Here is a 23033-nt window from a genome sequence, read left to right on the forward strand (position 1 = left end):
TGTGTTACCTTTGATAACAGTAAAAATTTGTAACTTACCCTAACTTGCTGGCAGGTGCTCACAGTGGAGTCTAGTTGGGCTTCTCTGGAACTTGGACAAGGTATCCATGAGGTTATCCAAGTGGGGTGGGGCCTGAGTGACGACTTTCATGGGGCCCCTAACCTGAGACTTGGACTGAGCCATAACCTCGCCCTCCCTCCTGGCCCACCACCCCAGGGCTCTCCTCGACCAGGCAGGTAGGGATGCCCACCTTCAGTGGGGATACCTGCCACTCCTTTTGCAGTGGTCCTGGTAGCACCATCAGTTGCTAATAAAAATAGTTTTCTTTAATGGCCATAGAAAGCTGTTTCCCTACCATGATAGAGCCCTGTGTCTTTTAAACCATGCGCACATATTATAGTTCACAGTTGAGCCTTGTTCCCGTTGATACTGAGAAAAGACAAACATGGGTGCTATCACCGCATTTGTTATTTTGGAATTTCTGCAGTACAGTTAAGCAGAATCTGAAGAAGGTAGACAGGGAATTCCCTGGCGGTCCAGTGGTTAGGACTCGGCACTCTCACTGCCGGGGCCCAGGTTGAATCCCTGGTCAGAGAACAAGGATCCCACAAGCCATGTGGCGTGGCCAAAAAAAGAGAGAAAAGAAAAAGAAGTAGGTTGACAAACTGGAAAACAATAGTAAAATGAGATGATATGAGGAATAAAGCTTTTAGGACTTATAAAGCATTGAAAAGCACTTCAGACTAATAAAAATAAGTCATTGAATTGCCTTCATATAAGAAGATGTTTAATTATCTGTCTTTCACTAGTCATAGCCAATTGGAATATCTAATGATAGAAAGAGATAAGTGCAGTTTTACTCAGATTCCCAAGGAGGGTCTTACTGAGAAGGTGGCGTCCAGGGGTTGAGCAGATGGCGATGAGGGGACAACTGTGTGGACCTGCAGAGAGCTATCCAGGTGGAGGGAGCAACTGGGGCAGCAGATGGAGTGTAGACGTGGGCTTGGGACCAGGGCGGGGGGGGGGAATGCAGAGGGGAGGGGGCCGGGAGGGGCTCTCGTCTGAGTGAGGCAGAGCAGTGTGGAGGCCTGGGCAGCAGTATGGAGCCCATATGGTGGGGGGCCGAGGCCGCACTGGGGAGACCAGTGATGTTATCTAGGTGAGAGCCTGTCGGGGGCCGTGGGTCGTCATGGTGGAAGTCAGGGCAGGTGGTCACACAGACTCCCTAGGGTGGGAAGTGAGGTGAGGCCCCAGAGGAGGTGGGACGGCTTCCCAGACTGTGGCCTGAGCAGCGGGAGGGATGCAGGTTCCTCACTTGAGGTGGGAGGGGGTGTGGGGGCGAGTGGACATTGTTGGGTCCGCAGTGCCTGGCAGCAGGGTGAGTGGACCTGCAGGCTGGCTGTTGGGGGGTGAGCCTGGAGCACAGGGGAGGAGCCTGGGGTGCTGCTGAGCCGGGGAGCCAGTGAAGGTGGTGGAGAGAACGTTTGAAGGAGGCAAGAGCAAGCAGCGTGCCCCACGTTGCCTCACGGTCGAGTGAGCACCGAGGATCGGCCGCTGGACTGGATGGCATGGAAGCCGCCGGTGGCCTTGGCAAGCGTGGTTCCTGTTGGTGAAGCCGGGTAAAGGCCTAATTGGCGGGCGCTCAGGAAAGACCGGGGGAGAGAGCTGGACGGAACCCAGCTGGTCTTGTCAGGCGCCTGCAAAGAAAGACAGCAGAAGAGCTGAGGGGAGGATGGACTCCAGGCCCGCTGAGGAGACGGAAGGGCTATAGCGGCTGGAAGACCCATCGGAGAGTGAGCGGGGGACGTGGCGGCGGGGAGGGGGGCAGTAAGACCAGGGAGGGGTCACAGTGCTCTGTCAGGGAGGGTCTCTGGGCATGACTGTGGGAACTATGGCTGAGGCCAGAAGCCAAGGTCATTGGAGTAGGTGGAGGACTTTAAGGGTGTTAGAAAAATCATCCTCTTGGAATCACCAAGAATGATGTTGGAGAGATGACGGGAATGACAGTGACCAGAAACTTACATCTTCAAGGACAGGGAGGGTCTCAGGTGTGTGTAGAGCTGTGGCAAGAAGGAAAGGGCGTTGTATGGTCTGAAGACAGAAGCTCCAAAACTGGGGTTTGGGGAGGAAGTCATGTCACATGTGTGGATTTACTGCAGAACTCAGCAGTGACTCCAAAGGGTGTCTGGAAGGATGACTCAGGACGTGGGAGAACTCATTCAAACAAAGTTAACAACGTTGAAGGAGGCTACAGTGCTCCTGACAGCTTGGTGTGTTGTGAAGGCGGCACCTATGACCGATAACAGAAGGCAAGATTCATCCCCCACACATGGCGGGGTAACCAGCCATTCAGCAGTTCGTGGGTGAAAGGAAGGTAATGTAGAGCCTTAGCTAAAGGCAGCATGATAAATTCCAGGTATTAAAGAAACGTTCTAAATAAAGCAAGAGAAAACGGAATTGAATATTTATTAGACCTCCAGCAGAGGGAATATTTTTTCAAAGTTAACAAGCAATAAGAGAAATCATTTTTAAAAGTACAACAAAGGAGAAAAACTGACTTTACTACATAAACCTTCTACAGCATAGGAAGGTAAACTGATGGAATTTGCAGCTAAGGTCTGTATTGTCCATAGTCCATGGAAATTGCTAAGAAAACCGGTCTCCTTTCTGGAGTCTCAGGTGAGCATGTCTCTGCTCTAGGACTCAGGAAGTACAGGGGGGTCTGTGGTTTGCACGGCTGCCCCCCAATCCCACCCACGCTCTGAGCCCCAGAAGAGGTTCCTGTGCCTCCTTTAGCAGACACTGCATTCTCGTTAGACCCGCCAGCACAAATCACCTCCCAACAGACGGGGTAGGAACAGAGGAGTCCCTGAAGACAGCTTCAGACACACCAATGTGCACAGTCTTCATTTTGCGAATTAAAGTGGAACTTCAAACATAAAAATGTACTCAGTAAGTTAGAAGGGAAAAAAATCATAATCCTCAAGCTAAAAAGGGACTTTTGAAAAGGACATTCTGCTAGTAGAAATGTGAAGAATCCAGACTCATGAAAATGCCCAAGTGCTCCGCCCAGGTTCCCACGGTGCGGCATCCATCTCAAACAAACGCCCCGGGGTGTGCAGAATGACGTGGGCACGTGTGCTGATGGGCATGAGGAACTGGAACCTGGTCCAAGTCCACTGCTGAGTTAGGTCTGTTCCGGGTCTCGAGTGCCCTCAGCCACGCAACGCGGAGCAGGACAGCAGGGCCCGGGCTCGTGCTCAGCACTGGCGCACACACGGGAGATCACGGTGCTGCCCGCGTGGGCCGTCTTGTCGAGCTGACTCTGAAGATTTAAATCATCCTGTGAGCAAAGGACTAGATGGCTCCTGACTGGCTGCTCTCTCTGTTTGTTCACCTCACCAGCCATCCCTCCGCACTCCCGGTGCCGCATCAGGCACTGAGGTTGGAGAAACCAGGGAGACCTTGGCTGTCACGCCGCGCTCTGATGAGGCCGGGTTAGGGTTGGAGAAGGTGGCTCAGCCGGCCCAAGGGCTGCAGACCCAGCCATGCAGTGGCACGAGTGCCACACTCTTGGCCAGGCCCTCAGTGCTTTGTCAGAAGGGAGTCGGGTGGGGCCGTTAGATGCTTCAGATCTTAGGACTGATTGCAGAACCTTAGTGGGGAAGTTCTTCAGGTTGGTTTGGAAAAGTCTAGTTATGATGGTCTCAGGTCAAGTCTCCTCAGGTGTGAGAATGCCAGGGGGCTGCTGACTGGCCAGCTGGCAGGGTGGAGCTGCGCCGTGTCCATATCCACCACCAGGTAAGAGACTCACCATTGGCCATTGTCTTCCAGATGTGATGGACGTAGCGTGGTCCCCCCATGACGCCTGGCTGGCCTCGTGCAGTGTGGACAACACCGTGGTCATCTGGAACGCAGTGAAGTTCCCAGGTCCGCACCTGTGCCCGGGCGGCCTTTCCGTGGGACTGCCCGGCGGTGTCTGGAACGGGTGGGCTGGGTCTCCTCGGCTGGTGGCAGCCGGCCTGTCTTGTCAGTAACTCAGGTCTTCTTTATCAATCACATTTAAGGTTTAAAGAGAAGTTTACATTAAAGAAAAATAATAGTAACCAAGTGCCGGCATGGGTGTCCCTGCTGCAGGCTGTGCGGATGGACCCCTGGCACTGGGAGCCCAGCCAGCTGCCCTTGAGGGTGCGCCCTCCCACTCTGGGCTCTGGCCTCAGCCCAGTAGCCGTCTCCTCTGTGATGCCCTCGAGCATGAGCAGGCTAATAGATCCAGTTTTGCAGATCAGTTTTTCTGTTAACGTGTTTGAAGTCCCTACCGATGGCAGAGCCTGGGATGGCACTGCGGTTTGCAGCCAGTGAGATGCTTCTAGTCCCTGCCTGGTGACAGGAGCGTGTTCTTCTCATAGGCTCGGGTCCCGGTCACTTGCTCTCTTCATAAGCTTCCACCGTGTCTGGGGACTCGGCCCAGCCACCGTGGCTGGGGTGTCATTCAGCTTACAGCTCTCTGGGGTCCAAGCTCCCTCCCCTTTGTCCTCAGTGATGACGAGCAGAGGACTCACTCAGCGCAGGCCCGGTCCCCCAAGGAGGGTCACATCAGGAGGGCTCGGATGGGCACGGGCTCCTGTCTGGAAAAGAAATCATGGGCAGGGCTGCGGCTGCCGGCAAGGTGACGCGGCGCCTTTCAGCTCTGGCCCTGGCTGCCTGCCCCTCTGAGGGCATGTGCAGCCTCAACCCATACGTGTCAGCTTGGCTGGAGGGAAATGGGTGGTGCCCACCTCTTGGGTGAGAACAGACTCTTCTGCTTGTGCCCAGGGGTGGGGCTGGCCAGGGCAACTCCTGAAGCCCCTTCTGTTGGCCGGCCGACCCGTGGCCCGTTTCTAGACAGAGTCACTGTTTTCCCCTTGGTAATGCCTTTCCAACCTCACTTATTTGTCCTCACAGAAATCCTAGCTACTCTGAGAGGCCATTCTGGCCTGGTGAAGGGCCTGACTTGGGACCCTGTTGGTAAATACATTGCCTCTCAAGCCGACGACCGCAGCCTGAAGGTGTGGAGGACGCTGGACTGGCAGTTAGAGACCAGCATCACCAAGCCTTTCGATGAGGTAAGAGGCCCGGCAGGTCCCCCACCCCCGCCCCCTGCCTCCCACACGGAGCAGGGGCTGCCTGGGGTCCAGACGTGGTCGGGGAGCCCAGAGTCAGGTGATGAAAATCATTCACTTCTCAGAAGCTATTAAACATCCACCTTTGTAGTGAAAAGGCTTGTAGGTGTTAAAGCTGAAGAGTTTACAGCACACTGCCCCTTGGGGTGTGGGGGACGTAGAGGGTGGAGGAGGCTCTTGTGTCTTCCTGAGGGCGCTGGGCCGTGCTTGCTGACCTTCGCTCTGCAGGCCAGCCGGCTCCTGTGGAAGGCGTTAACAGTCCAGTTTGCAAAACATCTGGAGCTTGGACTGCACTGGCTTGTGTAGTATTTTACCATCTCTTCCCTCATTTGAGTTCTGATTTCACGTGGGACCAGAGCTCAAGGTCGCCACTATTCAGTGGACATTTCTTGAGTGCCTCCTGTGTGTACGGCTGTCCTGAGAACAGGAAATGAACGTGGATTGAGATGGAGTTATCCAGAGTGGGCAGAAATGGCTGGGGGTAGGTGGTGGTCACGTCAGAGAGGGCTTCTTGGAGGAAGGGACCTGAGTACGAAGTTTTGCAGGAAGAATAGACACCTGCCCACTGGTCAGGGCTGGCTGTGGAGAAAAGTGGGTATCACATGTTCAGCTGTCCCCCAACCCACAGAAGTTCCTGAACTGGATCCATGAGCCTGGTCCTTACCTCACTTAGTTCTGCCCTCCTTGGCAGCCACCTAGTGTGAGAGGACATGGGCTGCAGGCTTTGTGGAGAGCCACTGGGCTCCTGGGGCAGCTGCGGGGCGGGGGAAGGGCAGGACAGGAATGTTTGGAATCCTGCAGGAGCTGGCAGCACTCTTCAGCCTCTGCGGGGGCTGTCCTGCCTTGGCTTGGACCTGGCTGGCAGTGGAGGCAGGTGTGTCCCCATGCTGCGCTCGGGCCCTGCCCTGTCCTGCCTTCCCCAAGGCCTGCGCAGCCTGGATCTTAACCCCTAAGCCTTTCGGACTGCCCTGGACTGACCTTGACCTTCAGGGGCTGGCTTTTAGCCAATGTCATCTCACTTTGCAGGAGGCATGGTGTGAAGAGGTGCCCTGCCTCTGCCTGGGTCAGGGGAACAGTGCCTTTCTCTTGTGCCATTTATGGTTTCTATGGACTTTACAAACCTCTTCTCCTTGGGTGGTGGCGTCACCAGGCTTTGGGCGAGGAGACAGGATTCAGAGAGCAGGTGGGGCCTGGTGGTCACTGTCTGCAGTGTAGAGAGAGGCTTGTGAGAGAGAGGCTTCCTAGGGTCAGCAGTGCTCTTTCTCCGCAGCAACACGTGGTCTGCAAACCTCCTGTGGGGTTCCCCAGTGCTGGGTAGGAAGGAGAAGGGGTCTGTGGTCAGATAGATTTGGCCCAGATAGGGTTGACAGTGGAAAGAGGTGGCCGTCCAGCCATCCCCTCAGCCTGTGCCGCCGTGCAGTGGGGGAGGGTAGAATGGCGCCCCTACCGGTCTCCTGACGGCCCCGCTGTTAGCTCACCCAGAGAGACTGGAGTCAAGCTGGCCCTGTAGCCAGCAGCTTGGGCGTGCTCCACCATCGTGAATTTGTACATCAGAGCTCAGTTTGATTTCTGGGGCCAATTTTGGTCACAGAGTTGGCCTTGGGCTCCTTTCGAGCACAGACGTTTCTTGCAGTGTGGAGGGACGACCCACGTGTTGCGGCTCAGCTGGTCCCCTGACGGGCACTACCTGGTGTCTGCCCACGCCATGAACAATTCCGGCCCCACCGCCCAGATCATCGAACGGGAGGGCTGGAAGACCAACATGGATTTTGTCGGGCACCGGAAAGCTGTGACTGTCGTGGTGAGTCCACTTGGCCTCAGGTTGGCCGGCCATCAGCGCCGCCCTAAGTGGGACCCTCAGAACCTGGGCAGTGCCGTGCTCCCCCGTCCTGGGTCATGTGTTGGACTGAGATGGTGGCCTTTGAGATTCAGCACACGTTGTTAGGTTCTTGTTTCATTTTAAATACTTAATGTTTCAATATTTTAAACTAGTTATACAAAATAGAATACATACCCATGTGCTTTATTGGCAAGTGGACGTGATGAATATGAAATTAATATTTTATTTAATGTGATGAATGTCACCAGAACCAGACTTTGATTAGGACACGTGTCATCCTCAGCACAAGGCCTGCTGGGTAGCTGTGAAAGCGCAATGACGCGTGCCGGTGCCCGGGGCTGGGGGACACCTGCTAGGCTGGGATCCTGGTATGTCTCATATTTGGCGTAGGGTGCGTGCTTGATGCTTGATTAATTACTAATTAACCCTTGTTACTTGGTTTTAGAAATTCAACCCAAAAATCTTCAAGAAGAAGCAGAAGAACGGGAGCTCTGCGAAGCCCAGTTGCCCGTACTGCTGCTGTGCTGTCGGCAGCAAGGACCGCTCGCTCTCTGTCTGGGTGAGCCCTACTGTGAGCTCGCTGCTCTGCGGGGAGGGGGTGCCTGAAAGAGGAGAGACCCCCCACTTCTGGTGGTGCTCAGTGAGTGTTTCTGCCCTGAACCTGGGCCTGGCCAGGAGAGGCCACCCTGCCACCCAGCCAGAGCAGCTCTTGTGTCCAGACCCAGATCATACCTTCAGTAGTCAGGGCCACGGTTGGCATATTGTGTTGGCTTTCCTTTAAAAGAACTTTGTGTAGATATAGAATCTCCATAGTGGATCTACCTGAAGTACACAGCTCAGTACATCTGTCGTCAGACGTGTTTACTTCCGTGTAACTATTGCCCTGGAACGCTCCCTGCCCCTTCCCTGTCAGGACCCTGCCCCCAGCGCCCCCTCAGCCAGGGCAGCAGCACTAAGGATGTCTGTCACATGGATGAGCTTTGCCTGTTTCTGGACTTTATATGAATGGAGTCGTGCAGTGTTTACATTTTTGCATCTTGTGTTCTTTTCACTTGGCGTAAAGTGGTTGAGCTTTGTGTGTGTTGCGTTAACAACAGTTTATTCCTTATCATTGATTTCCCCATAAGCAGAGTGGATTTGAAGTTTTAGATTTGGAGGTTATCCTTTGGCTGCATTTAGGACAGTTGCTTCTCACAGAGCAATCCTGTGACCCCATTTCAGACCCTGGACCTCGTGCGTCCTAGGTGGTTCAGGCGCATTCTTCCTGGGCTCCCCTGGGCCTGGGCTCCATCCCTGGTACTTTGACCAAAACATCACTGACGGGTCAGGTGTTGACAGAGGTCCCAGGTTTCTGGGGGGTCTGTAGGCATGTCTGTGGAAGGAAGGCCAGGCTGGTTCTCTTTGGGGAGTGGAACTAGGATGGGGCAAGGTTCTCATGGGTTCCAGGTGCTCAGATTCCAGTCCCATCCTCAGGACTAGGTCTGTCTTAGCGCCTCCTGCCCTCAAGGCGTGTTCCCACCCCAGCCCGCCACCCAAGGGCCCAGGACCAGTGGGCAGGACAGGCAGGGCCTGTGTGTGAGAGCTATGCCTGCTGCTGCTGTGGGAGTGTGGACATGTGCTCGGCCACGTGAGGGGACCAGATGACCCACATGCACGTGGGGAAGGCGGCGGGTACGGTCCCCAGACACAGGTTTTCACAGGATGTTGATGACACACTCATTCTGCATTAAATGAAAAAGCAGGCAACCATGTGCCTTACTTTAAAGAATAAAATATTTGTCCAAGACGGAAGAGAGGAAGAGTGTTAATAGTGGCTACCCTGGGGCCTGGGTCAGGGCAGCATGAACCTGTGTGGTGTGTGGCACTAGTCACATGGAGCCTTGGATATGTGTATGCACCTGAACGTGAGCCTTGAGAAGGGGTGCTAGGTTCTCTCTGAGGCTGTTTTCCTGTCCTGGGACCTGCCTTTGCTGCTGCATTCCCTGCCCAGGCCTTGGCATCGCATCCCTGTTCAGTAGGCCTTCTAGAACCCCCTCCTCCATTGCTGGTCTTGTGTGTATACAGCTGTCTGCCCTGCCAGGCCCGAAGGGGCAGACCCCATGCTGGCACACGTGTCTTTGGCGGGCGTGGGTTCCAGAGTCTCGGTGGTGGCCGTCTGAGTAGAGCTGAAGACACCCTACGTGTCAGCACAGCTCAGACCAAGCCTTCTGGATCTGGTGGCGGCAGCTGAGCAGAGTGGACACAGAGGGCCTCATTCATTCATTAACCTTTGCCGCCCTTTCCTTTCAGCTCACATGTCTAAAACGGCCTTTGGTTGTCATCCATGAGCTGTTTGACAAATCCATCATGGACATTTCCTGGTAAGATGGATTCTCGATTCGAGGCATGGTCTAGGAAAGGAGGAGCCACATGTTGGAGCTCAAGGCCTCCTGGGTGTGATTAGGGTTGGGCAGCCAGGATCCCAGGTGTCGCAGCCAGGACAGACCCCAGGGTGCTGTGCTCCTGGCCCTACTGGAAACCCCTGCTGAGACAGACTGGTGTTCGTCTGGGAAGGAGAGTGCATGATCCTGGTTGCACTTGGCTCTGTCGCTGCGTGAATCAGAGTAGTGCGGCTGTGGAAGCCGCTTGTTTCATGCTTCTCAGCGACCTCATTTAAATGTGCACTCCCCCGCAGTTGTTTTTTAATGCTTTCAAAAATGAGATAAATGAACATGAAACTCTTACAAAGCACAGGGTGAGAGATACTCTGTACATGTGCTGAGAACTAAAGGGCCCAGAGCTCTGTAGAATGGGACTGTCGCCCCAACCTCCGCCTCCCCATGAGCGCGTGGGGGCCTCTCCCCAGACTCTGCCTCCCCTGGGCCACTCCGTGGCGGGCGAGCACCGCAGGGCTTGTGCCTGGCTGCTGATAGCCATCTTTTCCAGGACTCTGAACGGGCTGGGCATCCTGGTGTGCTCCATGGACGGCTCTGTGGCGTTCCTGGATTTCTCCCAGGACGAGCTCGGAGACCCCCTGAGCGAGGAAGAGAAGGTAGGAGCACGGCCACGGTGGCTCTGAGGGACCTCCTCCTGTGACCTACACAGACACATTGTTTCCTGAAGCATTCCTAGTCCTTTGCCTCTTGTATATTATAATCCTTGTCTTCTCTACAAGAGAGATTTAATTTAAAATGAACCTCTATTCATGTCAGAAATCCATTCTATTGGGTTGGCCAAAAAATTCCTTTGGGTTTTTCCGTAACATCTTGCGGAAAATAGAATTGAGTAAACCCGGGCATCTCCTCTTGAGCTGATAGCCACCCTGGGAGGTGTTCACGCTGGGAGAGTGGGAGTGGCTGCCAGGGCTGCTCACGTCCCTTCTCCATTGTCCTTCGCTAACGTACTGGCCTTGGGTCAGCAGTTACAACAATGTTAGCAGTCCTTTCCTAGCACTTACTGTGTGCCAGAACCAGGGCCACGTTTCTTCACTTAAATTACACAAAACCCCTCCAGGCAGGACTGGTCCTGTTTCACTGAGGAGAATAGCATGTGACCCTGAGGTCTGAGAGTGGAAGCATGAGCCCATCCGCAGCCTTGGGGCCAGGCCTCCTCTCTGCCATGCTCTGCCCAGGACAGGGTGGCCAGTGCTCATCCTCGGGGACTTGGTGACAGGCACTACTTTCCCTGCCTCTGACTAGGAGCCTGCCTTCCCGCAAGTGGGCCCACACCAGTATGTGGGGGCAAGAGGCTCCGAGAGCCCAGGGCAGGCGGCAGCTCTCCCCTCAGGGTGCCATTGCTGCTGGGAGACCCCTCTTAGGCTTCTGTGGGGACCCCCACTACGATGTTACCCCTTGGGCTTCAGAGTCGGCCTCGCTCACCACAGTGGACTGGCCTGGCACCCACGGTCACTTGTCAGTGGGGGGACAAGTGTGTCCGCAGCCCCAGCTCTTCCCTCCACCGGTCACTGTCGTCAGGTGACCTCCCCTCTCCTTAGAGAGTCGTAACCCATCTTGGATGCAGGCAGGGCCCCTGCATTTGAGGAACAGTAGGGCCGAACTCCGAATCCTGCCTTGAGATTCCAGGGGTGCCGGGGAGGGAGTTTTGGCCACAGGCAGGCACTCCAGGTCCTACGGAGTGGGCCCCAAAGCTGCCCGCCCAGCATCCTTCCTGTGAGGCAGGTGTCCTACTGACCTCTGCTTTGGTCATTAGCACACCATGTGAAAGTCTGCTCCTTGTCACACTGGCCACTCCAGTGTGCTGGGGCCACCGTCCCTGCCCTCACACAGCCTGGCTTGTGGCACAGGGCTGCCGAGACCAGGGAAGGTGGGACTGGCCCTGCTCGGAAGGGTCAGGACGTGTTGGGGGCAATGCGGGCAGAGAAGGGTTCCCCTAGGCCTGCGTGCCAGGCCTTTCCTTGCTCTCAGGGGCTCTGTTAGCGGCCCCCATGGCGACCTCCAGCCACGTGGGGCTGATGGCTGCAGCTGGAGCAGTGAAAGCAGCTCTGGGTTTCAGTGTCTGATTCCCAAGAAGCGTTTGGGGTCCTTGGAGTGATTTAATAGCCTTACATTAGCAATTTGAATGCGTAATTTCAGTTCAGCAAATGTTTGTTGCTGTTTGTTCTGCACCAGACCTGCTGTAGGTGTTTTCCTGAGGGTTACGCATCTACTTTCATCCCTGAAGGCTGTAAACATCAAGGGAGGGTACAAGGCCTCTCCTGAGTCATCTAAACAGGCAAACAGGGTGGGAGGTTTCAAGAGAGCCAGCGTCCAGGGCTCCGGGACCCTGCCCAGGGGTCTCTCGCTCTGAGCCGGGGGCCAGCACGCAGCTTGCCCACTGGTGGGCAGTGTCCTGGCCAGTTTGTTGCACTTCCCTCTCTCTGCCTTCTCTAGAGCCGCATCCATCAGTCCACCTACGGCAAGAGTTTGGCCATCATGACCGAGACCCAGCTCTCCACCGCCGTCATCGAGAACCCCGAGATGCTCAAGTACCAGCGGAGGCAGCAGCAGCAGCAGCTGGACCAGAAGGGCTCTGCGGCCAGAGAGACAGGCTCCGCTACCTCGGTTGCTGGTGTCGTCAACGGGGAGAGTCTGGAGGACATCAGGAAGGTGAGGGCTGGGCCCAGCGACACTGAGGACACAGGCACGTGCCCAGGGGCGGCACAAGGCCAGGAGGGCAAGAGGCCGTCTAGACAGTGCACAGACATGGGCAGGGAGCTGGGAGCCAGCAGGGGGCCACTCGGCCTGATTGCCCTTGTCTGCGTGTGGCAGCAGCGGGGCCCAGGGCACCTTATCAAAGGCCCCGCCCCAAGGAGATCCAGAGGAGAGCATCCTTTGGGGGAACTTCAAACCTCACCTCTAGCCTTTCTAGGAGATTCTAGATACTGAGAACAGTGGGTTTCAGGCTCTGCCCTCAAGAGACGTCTGTTGACTCCCCCTTCTTCCTCTGGAAGCCCATGTTTCCCTGGGGGGTCGGGGTGGAGATGGGAAGGGAACAGGACAGATGTTGGGAGCTAAAACCCTCTCCGGGAGCTTGTGCAGGGTGTCACACTCCCCAGGTGGTTCAGACACAGTGTGTGACAAACCCTGGGTTGTGAGCCTTCATTGAAAGAAAGTTTGAAATTGTGGCATAGAGACAGGGGTCTCATCTGTTAGCTCCCTTGTTTAGCCCCATGGCTGCTGGGTGCGTGTGGCTGGCCGGGCATGTGCTCACGGCTCCGGGAACCTGGCCAGGTGGGAATTGGAGATAGAAAGGAAGATGTTGGAGCTGGTTCACCTGGGAGCGTCTGTCCTTAATGCCTTACTGTCGAGCACACACCCTGATAAAAACGCTTATTCTTTGATGAGTGGCTTAGTTTAGTTGTATCTGAAAGGCCACAGAGGAGTTAGAATACATTTCATTAGGAGTCTTATTTGTTGGTATTTGGAGATTCAGAAATGTTTCCATTCCTTTATGTCTCTCTACTTTGCCAGAATCTTTTAAAGAAACAAGTTGAGACTCGGACGGCAGATGGTCGGAGGAGAATCACGCCTCTCTGCATAGCACAGCTGGACACCGGGTACTCGTTCACTCACCAAGCTTTCTGTGGCCTTCTCTGGGAGGTCTTCCTCTCTCCTTTTGCCAGGTAGCACTATCATAACCAGGACTTCACAGGCTCTTGGGCCAGCCTCACCCACAGAGTCTGGAAGTGAGTTGATTCCAGCTTCCCAGCATCCTCAAAGCCTTGCGCTACTGCAGAGCCCTGTGCACACCTGATGGTGGTGCAGGCAGGTGGGGAGGCTGGCCCTGCTTTGTTGAAGATACCAGGGAGAGAAAAGTCAGACTGATTTTTTTTTTTTCTGTTTCTCTTTCCACTTTTATAGCCTTCTCTTTCTGATTAAGAAAGGAATATGTACACATTGTGGAAAACAGTAAAAGCACAAAGATACGATCACTGTTAACGTTTTGGTGTCCGTATCTCCTGTTTGTTCCTGTATCTTGACCTTGCATCCATTTTAATAACTCCTCTGAAGCATTGGTTTGCTGACGGTCCAGGTGCCCCACCTGTGAACGCAGCATGATTTACTTAACCAGCCCCTTAACTGTGGACGTGTAGTTTGTACAGTGTTTTGTGACTGTAAATGAATCTCTGAGCACACCTGTGACTGTTCCCTCAGGACACTTCCCAGAAGTGGACTTGCTGGGTGGGGGGTAGATTTCCCTGATGGAGCAGAGAGGGACAGTGGATTCAGCTGGATTTGTCCTTGTCTTGGCATCTGTCATCAGGCTTGCTTTTGTATTGGTCATTCTCTCCAAAGTGAGGTATGTTGATTCAAAGGATGATAAGGCCCCATGTGAGAGGAATAGGCCAAACATCAAGATGACTCACTCTTTTCAGCCTGTCTACTCAGGGCACCACACACAGTAGTCCTCTGCATTTCCCACTAGTTCCTCCATGAGCTGTTCCAAATCTTCCCTGAAGTCTGCAGAGACCTTCAGTCACGTGATGTGCTGATGGCCTCCTCATGTCAGGTGTGCAAGTGCCGAGGACCTGGAGGGAAGTGACCTGACCAGGTAGAGCCAAAATCAACTTCCAGACTCCTCCCATAGAGTGGTTTTCCCTTGATCAAACCTTTTTCCCATTATGAACCTATGCAGAGAATGCCACCTGCCCACCTTTATCAGGCCCAAGTGAAACCAAGTATGTGACAGTGCTTGAACATTTCAGAGCTTATGAGAATGAGGCTTGTAGAGGTGGTAGAAGTGGTGGTGGCACTTTTGTTGTGTGGATCCTTCCAGGCCTCACCTGGTGAGGAGGCAGAGGTGGTAGATGACTTCCTGCCTGGCCTTGAGCCAGCTTTCTGCCATGGGGCACATATTTCTGGCACTAGAACTTGATTCTTTTTTTCCTCTTGATTCCCATGTCAAAACAAGTAGCAATGGAAGAGGTAATTATTAGCTTATCTAATCAAGAAAGAAAAGAGAAGTTGCACATATTTAAAATAGACATAAATGGGAAATAATCAAAGATGAAGAATAAATCAAAAGGGTGAAAGACATCTTTGCTGAACTCTGCAAATAAATTTGAAAGTAAATTATTTGGGGGAAAAAAATTACGAAAATTGAAGAAAATCTGTACAGATGAATTATTATAGAAGAAATAGAGGACACTCTCAAACAGTTAACCTATCAAAGGCCACCAGAGTAAGACGGCTTGACAGGAAGATTCTAACAAACTTAAAGAACAGCTCATTCTAATACTATTGAAAATATTCTAGTGCTTTGAAAAAGAAGGAAAGCTTGCAAAATCTTTTTTTTTAATGAACACAATATTGAAATTTCATAATCAAAATGTGACAAAGATATAGTAAATTTCTGATCAATCTTATATCCAAATGTCAATGCAAAATCCTAAATAAAATCATCACAAACAGAATGTTACAATGTGTTAAAATGCTAATACACTATAAACAAGTAAAATTTATTTCAGGAAAGCGAGATGCTTCAAATGATTTGGGGAAACTTGATTTACTCCTACATGTCAGTAGATCAAAATAAATAAATTATATGATCATCTCTGTAGGTGCTTAAGAGGCATTTTTATTAAACCCAACATCATTGTTATTTAAAACTCAGTTAAATGGGAACAGATAGATGTTTGTTAAACTTGTTAAACTATCTTACTTCAAATTAAATTTAAGAATTGAACACATGTCTACACCTGTGACTGTAATTTAACATTGTTCTAGAGATCCCAGCTCCTATGGTTAGTTAAGAGAAAGAAGAAATTAGAAAGGAGGTGGTAAATGTGTCATTAGTCAAAGATGGTATAATCTGAAAGAGAATCAACTGGAAAAACCACCATAGACAGTAAAAGAAGACAGTGAGATGACTGGGTGCAACATAGCAAGATCAATTAGCACCAATTACCTTTAGAAGATGCAAAGGAAGAAATCACTTTCACAAATGTAGTACCTAGAATGTAACAAGAAATGGAGATCTTTATGAAGAAAAAATTTTAAAGTCTACTGAGATACCTAAAAGAAAATTCACAGAAATGCATACCATTTATTAGATAGGATGTCTCGGTATCATAAAGATGACAAATCTCCCTCAGCCTATAAATGTAACATGAGCCAATACAAATAACCATATGAGTTTTCAGCATCAGACAAACTGATTCTGAAGTTCTGTGAAAAAGTACATAGGAGTAGCTAAAATATTTCTGGAAAAGATTAATCAGGAAAGACTAGCCCCACTAGAAATTAAATCTTACAAGCTATAATAATTAAAATAGTGAGGTACTGACACATGAATAGAACAGTGGAATACAATAGAAAACTCAGAAATAGACTCAAATATTTATGAGAACTTTAAAGGTAATATTTTGCATCTGTGATGAATCATTACCTAATTCAATAAATGAAGTGAGGAAGTGATATTCTCTAGAAACAAAATTGAAGCCCTACAAGAATATTCAATGGAGAAAAGACAGTTTCTTCAGCAAGTGGTGTTGAGAAAGCTACACAGCCGCATGTAAATCAATGAAATTAGAACACTGCCTCACACCATATACAAAAATAACTCAAAATGGCTTAAAGACTTAAATATAAAACATGACACCATAAACTCCTAGAAGAGAACATAGGCAAAAATTCTCTGAGATAAATCGTACCAATGTTTTCTTCAGTCAGTCTCTGAAGGCAATAGAAATAAAAACAAGGGCTTCCCTGGTGGTGCAGTGGTTAAGAATCTGCCTGCCAATGCAAGGGACACGGGTTTGAGCCCTGGCCCAGGAAGATCCCACATGCCGCAGAGCAACTAAACCCATGTGCCACAACTACTGGGCCTGAGCTCTAGAGCCTGCAAGCGACAACTACTGAGCCCATGTGCCACAACTACTGAAGCCTGCGCACGTAGAACCCGTGCTCCGCAACAAGAGAAGCCCACGCACCACAACGAAGAGCAACCCCCACTCACTGCAACTAGAGAAAGCCCGCACACGGCAACGAAGACCCAACACAGCCAAAAAAAATAATAAATTTATTTTTAAAAAGAAAAACAAAAATAGATAAACGGAACCTAATCAAACTTACAAGCTTTTGTACAGCAAAGGAAATCAGGAACAAAATGAAAAGACAGCCTACAAACTGGGAGAAAATATTTGCAAATGATGCAACCGACAAGGGCTTAATTTCAAAAATACAGAAACAGCTTATACAACTCAATAATAAAAAAAAAACCCAATCGTGGGCTTCCCTGGTGGCACAGTGGTTGAGAGTCCACCTGCCAGTGCAGGGGACATGGGTTCATACCCCGGTCCGGGCAGATCCCACATGCCGCAGGGCGGCTGGGCCCGTAAGCCATGGCCGCTGAGCCTGTGCATCCAGAGCCTGTGCTCCGCAACGGGAGAGGCCACAACAACAACAACAAAAAAAAAAACCCAATCGAAAAATGGGCAGAAGACCTAAACAGACATTTCTCCAAAGAAAACATACAGATGGCCAACAGAGACATGAAAGGATGCTCAACACCAATTATTAGAGAAATGCAAATCAAAACTACAGTGAAGAACCACCTCGCACTGGTCAGGATGGCCAAGATTAAAAAGTCTACAAGTAACAAATGCTGGAAAGGGAGAAAAGTGAACCCTCCTACACTGCTAATGGGAATGTAAATTGGTGCAGCCACTATGGAGAATAGTATGGAGGTTCTTCAAAAAACTAAAGTAGAGTTGCCATGTGATCCACCAATCCACTCCTGGGTATATATCTGGAGAAAGCAATAATTCAAAAAGATATATGCACCCCAATGTTCATAGCACACTATTCACAGTAGCTGAGACATGGAAACAACCTAAATGTCCATCGACAGATGAATGGGTAATGAGGATGTGGTTTATATACAATGGAATATTACTCAGCCATAAAAAAGAATGAAATAATGTCATTTGCAGGTACACGGATGAACCTAGCGATGGTCGTACTAAGTAAAGTAAGTCAGAAAGAGAAAGGCAAATACCATATGATATCACTTATATGTGGAATCTAAAATATGACACAAATGAACCTATCTACAAAACAGAAATAGATGCACAGAAATAGAGAGCGGACTTGTGGTTGCCAGCGGGTAGGTGGTGGGGGAGGGATGGATTGGGAGTTTGGGATTAGCAGATGCAAACTATTATATATAGGATGGATAAACAACAAGGTCCTACTGTGTAGCACAGGGAACTGTATTCAGAATCCTATGATAAACCGTAATGGAAGAGAATTGTGTGTGTGTGTGTGTGTGTGTGTGTGTAACTGAATCACCTTGCTGTACAGCAGAAATTAACACAACATTGTAAATCAACTATACTTCAATAAAATAAATTTAAAAAAACATTTGGAGCCCTATCTCACGCATTAAAATTTTGCACAGCTCAGAAATTTTTCAGAGAACATTCTGAACATCTCAGAGATTTTTTTAATGTTTAACTTTTTTATTATTTAAAATTTTAGAATATTCCATAGAAGAATACTTTCATAATCTCAGAGGTAAAAAAAGTCTTCAAAACACAACATCCTGGGGAAAATATTTCCTGTCCATATAGGAATTTTTGAATATGTAAATAGGTCTTACAATCAATAATAAAGACCAATAACCAAATAGAACCATGGATGACAGATATGAACAAACAGCTCCCAAAAAAGGGAAATCAGATGTTTCTAGATGAAAAAATTTCAACCTTGCATCAAAATAATGGCAAATTAAAATTGTAGTAAGATACTATTTTTCATCTCTCAGATTATCAGGTATCAAGAAGTTGGTAAAGGGCTTCCCTGGTGGCGCAGTGGTTGAGAGTCCTCCTGCTGATGCAGGGGACACAGGTTCGTGCCCCGGTCCGGGAAGATCCCACATGCCACGGAACAGCTAGGCCCGTGAGCCATGGCTGCTGAGCCTGCGCGTCTGGAGCCTGTGCTCCGCAACAGGAGAGGCCACAACAGTGAGAGGCCCGCGTACCGCAAAAAGAAAAAAAAGTTGATAAAACCGTTGATGAGGGTTTGGGGAAATAGGTACCCATGCACGGCTTGTGAGGTGAACGTCAAAGCAGGGCCCTTGAGAACTATTTATCCAAAATCATCGATGAACATTCCATTTGCTGCTGCAGTTCCTTCTAGGAATTTATCCCACGTAACGTATGAAACAAGTGGGATGACAGTTACAACAGCAGGCGTCTCTGTGTGTGCCCCGTGTCATGCGCTACAGGAAGTACGTTAGTCCAGACAGCGGCCTTGTGGGGAGGGTCCTGTCATCTCTTTTGCAGACATGGTGGCTGAGGTGCCCAAGGCCTCAGAGCCTGTGCATGGCTGAGCCATGATACCCAGGGCCCTCAGCCGGCACACTGCAGTGTTTGTTACAGAAACACTGGGAAACCGTCCAGCTGTTCCTCACGAGAGGCTGGTTGGGTAAACCATGGCACGTCCACGCTGCCCATAATGAAAGGGAGGCCCACTCTGTGCACTGTGTTTCCCCAGCCCCAAGACACATTTGCACATGGTAACACCTCTTGAGATCAGAGTGCATCTTATCAGTGACACCTGACAGTTATAATCAGTCACAGTTTTTTTCTTTCTTAGTGGTATATAAAGTACCAGTTCATCTTAGATCTAATTAAATGTCGTGTATGGAGTGATTTTAATTTCCTTTTTACTTTTCTGTAACTTACATAGAAATTCTGCCGTGAAAATACATCGCCATTGGACCCAGAAAAAAATTTGCTTAGGATGTGTAAGTACTCAACATGGTGCTTGACGTCCAAGGCTGACTTTTCTCCTTCTCGACAACAGGGACTTCTCCACGGCCTTCTTCAACAGCATCCCGCTCTCGGGTTCCCTGGCAGGCACCATGCTTACCTCTCACAGCAGCCCGCAGCTGCTGCCGCTGGACTCCAGCACCCCCGTCCCCTTCGGCACCTCGAAGCCTTCCACAGAGCCTGTGGCGGCGACCGGCACCAGGCCTGCGGGTGATTCTGTCAGTAAGGACAGGTGAGTAGGTGCCAAGCTTGGTCCTGTACCTGGGCAAGTGCGGTTTGGACAGTTCCAGGGACACTTCGTGGCCTCTTCAGTAAAGAAAAGAGGCAGGTGCTTGGTTTCAGGTGAGGGCCTGCTCAGAAGGGAGCCTTGATCAGGAGAGTCTGATGATTAGGGCCCTGAGGACTTCATGTCCTGCGGGAAGATGCAGTCCCAGGATGGGAATACTAAGGATGGCAACTGGCCCGTGACACGTCACCTGTCACGGGGCCAGCCCACCTTCGGCCGGCCTGCTCATGTGCCACGGCACAGACTCCCCTTACACTCAGAATACATTTGCTCGGGGAGCCCATTGTCTTCACTGGCCATCACGTGGAAACCAAACTAGAAGTCTGAAAGGACCAGAGGAGCGTGACTAAGAGCCAAGAGCCATTTGCCCAGCGCCTGCTCTGAGTGACAAGCTGTGCCAGGCCCGACGTCTGCAGGGGTTGATTGGTGGGTCCTCGTCTCCGGGGAGGATCTAGGCTGGTAGGGGAAGAGGTAGCCACAGGAGTGCAGGGCTGATCCTCTGAGGGCCTTGGCAGGCAGGTCTCAGGAAGGCTTCTCAATTAGGCTGAGCCAGGGGACGGGGCTGGGGAGTAGGGGCAACAGCGAGAGCAGAGGCCTGGAGCCTGAAGAGTGGTGGGCGAGGGGAGGAAGGCTGGCTTCTCCCTGGAGTGGACACACAGGCGCTGGGACTTGCACCTTAGGAAACGACCAGCAGTGGGGCCCAAATTTAGCTGCTGCACTGGCACACAACTGACACTGTCAACGTGACCCTCCATCACCAGGGACAGAGCCGTGCATTATCACAACTCCTGCCTCTGGTGTCATGGCTGTGGAGGCATGCACCAGGCTTCGAGTATCCCCTCTCCCTTGAGGGAAGAGAAGGGTATGGAGCAGCAAGACCAGTCAGGAAGCAGAGCATTGGGAGGAAGGGTGTCTGGGGAAGGACAGAACGCCAGGTTTGCAAAATGTTCAACAGTTGGCCGTGCAGGTCCCAGGAGAGGAGGGGAGGGTCATATAGGTGCCTGCGGGCATCTGGCCTGGGGTCCAGCGGTGGGGAGGGCAGTTAGCCCGGATGTGGGCAGAGGAGGCCCCATGGCTTTGACCCAGCGTGTGGGATGTGCTGGGACAACGGAGCTGGCAAGCTCCAGCCTGAGCTCCCTTTCCTCTGTGGAGTCAGAGACACAGGGAGCACTTGGAGGAGAGCATAAAGGGTGTGTGATTGTCCCTGTGAGACCGTGGTCAGAGCTGGTGGTCAGAGCGGTTTGGGTTGAGCTGCTGTATTCAGGTTGTGGAGACAGAGCTCTATGGTGAGGAAAAGGGGGTTGTAGGAACCACTGTTGAGGCCTCGTGCTACCCCCAGAAGCTCTGAGAACACTAAAGTGGTACGGGTGTGAGTGCATTTGCTCACAGTCTTCTCAGAAAGCCAAACTCCCAGAACTTTAATATGTGAAGGTATTAAAGAAAGTTGGCAATAGTCGATTACGTCTTGAAATTATTTATGGAAGTTTGATATTTGTGCCCCATTCACTTGGCTCCAAGCCCCACAAATCCCGGACTCCCGGATCCTCAGTGGGTTGTGCTGATGTGGCCTTCCGTCTCCACCCCACCCCCAGCGTGAATGCGGCCTCTGCTCCTGCTGCACCGTCCCCCTCCATCCTCACAACCCCGTCCAAGATCGAACCTATGAAAGCGTTCGACTCCCGATTCACGGAGCGCTCCAAAGCCACGCCGGGGGCTCCTGCCTTGGCCGGTTTGACCCCGACAGCTATGGAAAGGTAGGTGGTGGCTGTGTGGGGCCCCAGAGATGGGGAGGGTACAGACTTGGGCCAGCCGTGCCATGTCCGCCTTCCTATGAGGGTGCAGACTCCTGTCCCTCTGTATTCAGGAGCCACCACTCTGAGGAGAAAGGTGTGGCTGCCTCACGGAGCCATGGGGTGGGGGTGGGGGACCAAAGGGCAGAGGCACGAGGGCTGGTGGGTGCAGAGGCTGTGCTGAGATGGTCAGAGGGTGGGAGGCTCTGGTCCTGGCCTTCTGCTCAGACACTGACCAGAAGGTCGGGAGCTGAAATTAAAGTGATGGAGGGGAGGCCTCTGTGAGGTCCAACGGGCTTCTGAGCCCCTGCAGCATGTCCTCTGCACCTTCCTGAGTACAGGCAGCAGTCATGGGAGGGGCAGGAGTTCTCCTGAGGAGCCACACTGAGTGTTTCAGCCTCTGCTATTGACACAGAGCTTCTCTGCCTCCTGGGAGGGCCTCCTGCCGAGCCTGCTGTGGCACGGAGCTCACTGCCTGGTCCAGCAAGTCGAAGGCTGGGAGAGTCTGAGGGGGGGCCGGGCCACCTTCCTCCACACGGGCCAGGGCCTTGAGTGCCAACCTGGAGCTGTGACCCACTGCAAGGTGATTGGGCTCAGCGTTACCATTAGCCACATCAGGGACGTGGGCCAGAGCCTCTTGCAGGAACCACATGGCCAGAAGGTGCCCAGTGGAGGGAGCATCTGGGATGAGACCTGTCCTTGCCGTGGACGGTGTCTTCGAGCTAAAGCCACACTGTACTGTCCCCGGGGCTTCACCCATGTTCTCGAAACTGCTTGTCTGAGTGGGATTCGTCCTTGGAGAATAGGCCCCAGAAGCCAGCATGGGACAGCTGTCCCTTCAGGTCAGCGGTGACTTTGGCGTGGGGTCTGCAGTGTGGTCACGTCTGTTTTATACAGGTGTTTCATGTGATCTTTTTACCCAGCAATTTTTCTGCCCATCAGTATAGAGGATCTGAAACCTCCTTGCTGCTAAACATTCTGAAATGCTGGATGAAACGTAACATGTCCCTAAAGTTGTGACTAGTTCACAAGAAAGTAAGTGAAGTCCCTAGGAGCCAAAATCTAAGAGTGAACAAAACAACCAGAGCAGTGGGTGTTAGGAGGTTACTGGCCTGGTGAACAAGGACCTTGAGTTTTAATGGCCACACAGATTTGAGACAGGGCCTTAGGCCTGAGCCACGTAGGGATTGGAACCTAAGACACTAGCATGAAGTCAAGCTGCTTAAAAAAGTGTACCTCCAGTGAGAGGGGGACTAGAAGAAACCTGACTGACAGCATAGGAACATGGCCAGAGCCTGGAATGTCTCAGCCTGCCCTCTGAGTTAGGAAAACAGTCTTTCCCTGAGGCTGTGTCACCACAGGCCTGCCCTCAAGTGGATTGGAGGTCACTTTAACACTACCTCTGTCATCTGGAAATCACCAAGCCAAGAACTGGACACAAAAGAAGATTCTAGTCTAATTAACACCCCAGAGGCACTTGGCAAAGCAAATATAAATCCATCCTGACCCCAGGGGGTACTGTGTTCCCATTAAAGAAACACTGCCTGAGATGACTCAGAATCCAAAGGAACAAAGCCCGTGAAGAAACCCTGATCATCCACGCGTGCCGGGAGCAGAAGGTGTAGACCTCTGTACCTCTGATGGTAGATTGTCAGATGGTGGCTGTAAAATAAACACGCGTAAGATGGTCAAAGACAAGAAA

General features: G+C 51.5%; 1 protein-coding gene across 5 annotated transcripts in view; it reads left to right on the forward strand.

Annotated features, from left to right (window-relative positions):
* Window positions 1-23033, forward strand: part of HIRA (histone cell cycle regulator) — a 74420-nt gene that overhangs the window by 21495 nt on the left and 29892 nt on the right. For all 5 annotated transcript variants that reach the window (XM_060310432.2, XM_030836390.3, XM_030836391.3 and 2 more), the window contains 10 exons: window positions 3835-3930; window positions 4945-5105; window positions 6796-6963; window positions 7448-7561; window positions 9292-9362; window positions 9928-10033; window positions 11871-12086; window positions 12951-13036; window positions 19290-19487; window positions 21134-21295. In XM_060310432.2, coding sequence (XP_060166415.1) covers window positions 3835-3930; window positions 4945-5105; window positions 6796-6963; window positions 7448-7561; window positions 9292-9362; window positions 9928-10033; window positions 11871-12086; window positions 12951-13036; window positions 19290-19487; window positions 21134-21295 — 1378 coding nt within the window. The remainder of the gene's footprint in view (window positions 1-3834; window positions 3931-4944; window positions 5106-6795; window positions 6964-7447; window positions 7562-9291; window positions 9363-9927; window positions 10034-11870; window positions 12087-12950; window positions 13037-19289; window positions 19488-21133; window positions 21296-23033) is intronic.

The sequence above is a fragment of the Globicephala melas genome, chromosome 13, assembly GCF_963455315.2.
Source record: "Globicephala melas chromosome 13, mGloMel1.2, whole genome shotgun sequence".
Lineage (NCBI taxonomy): Eukaryota > Metazoa > Chordata > Mammalia > Artiodactyla > Delphinidae > Globicephala > Globicephala melas.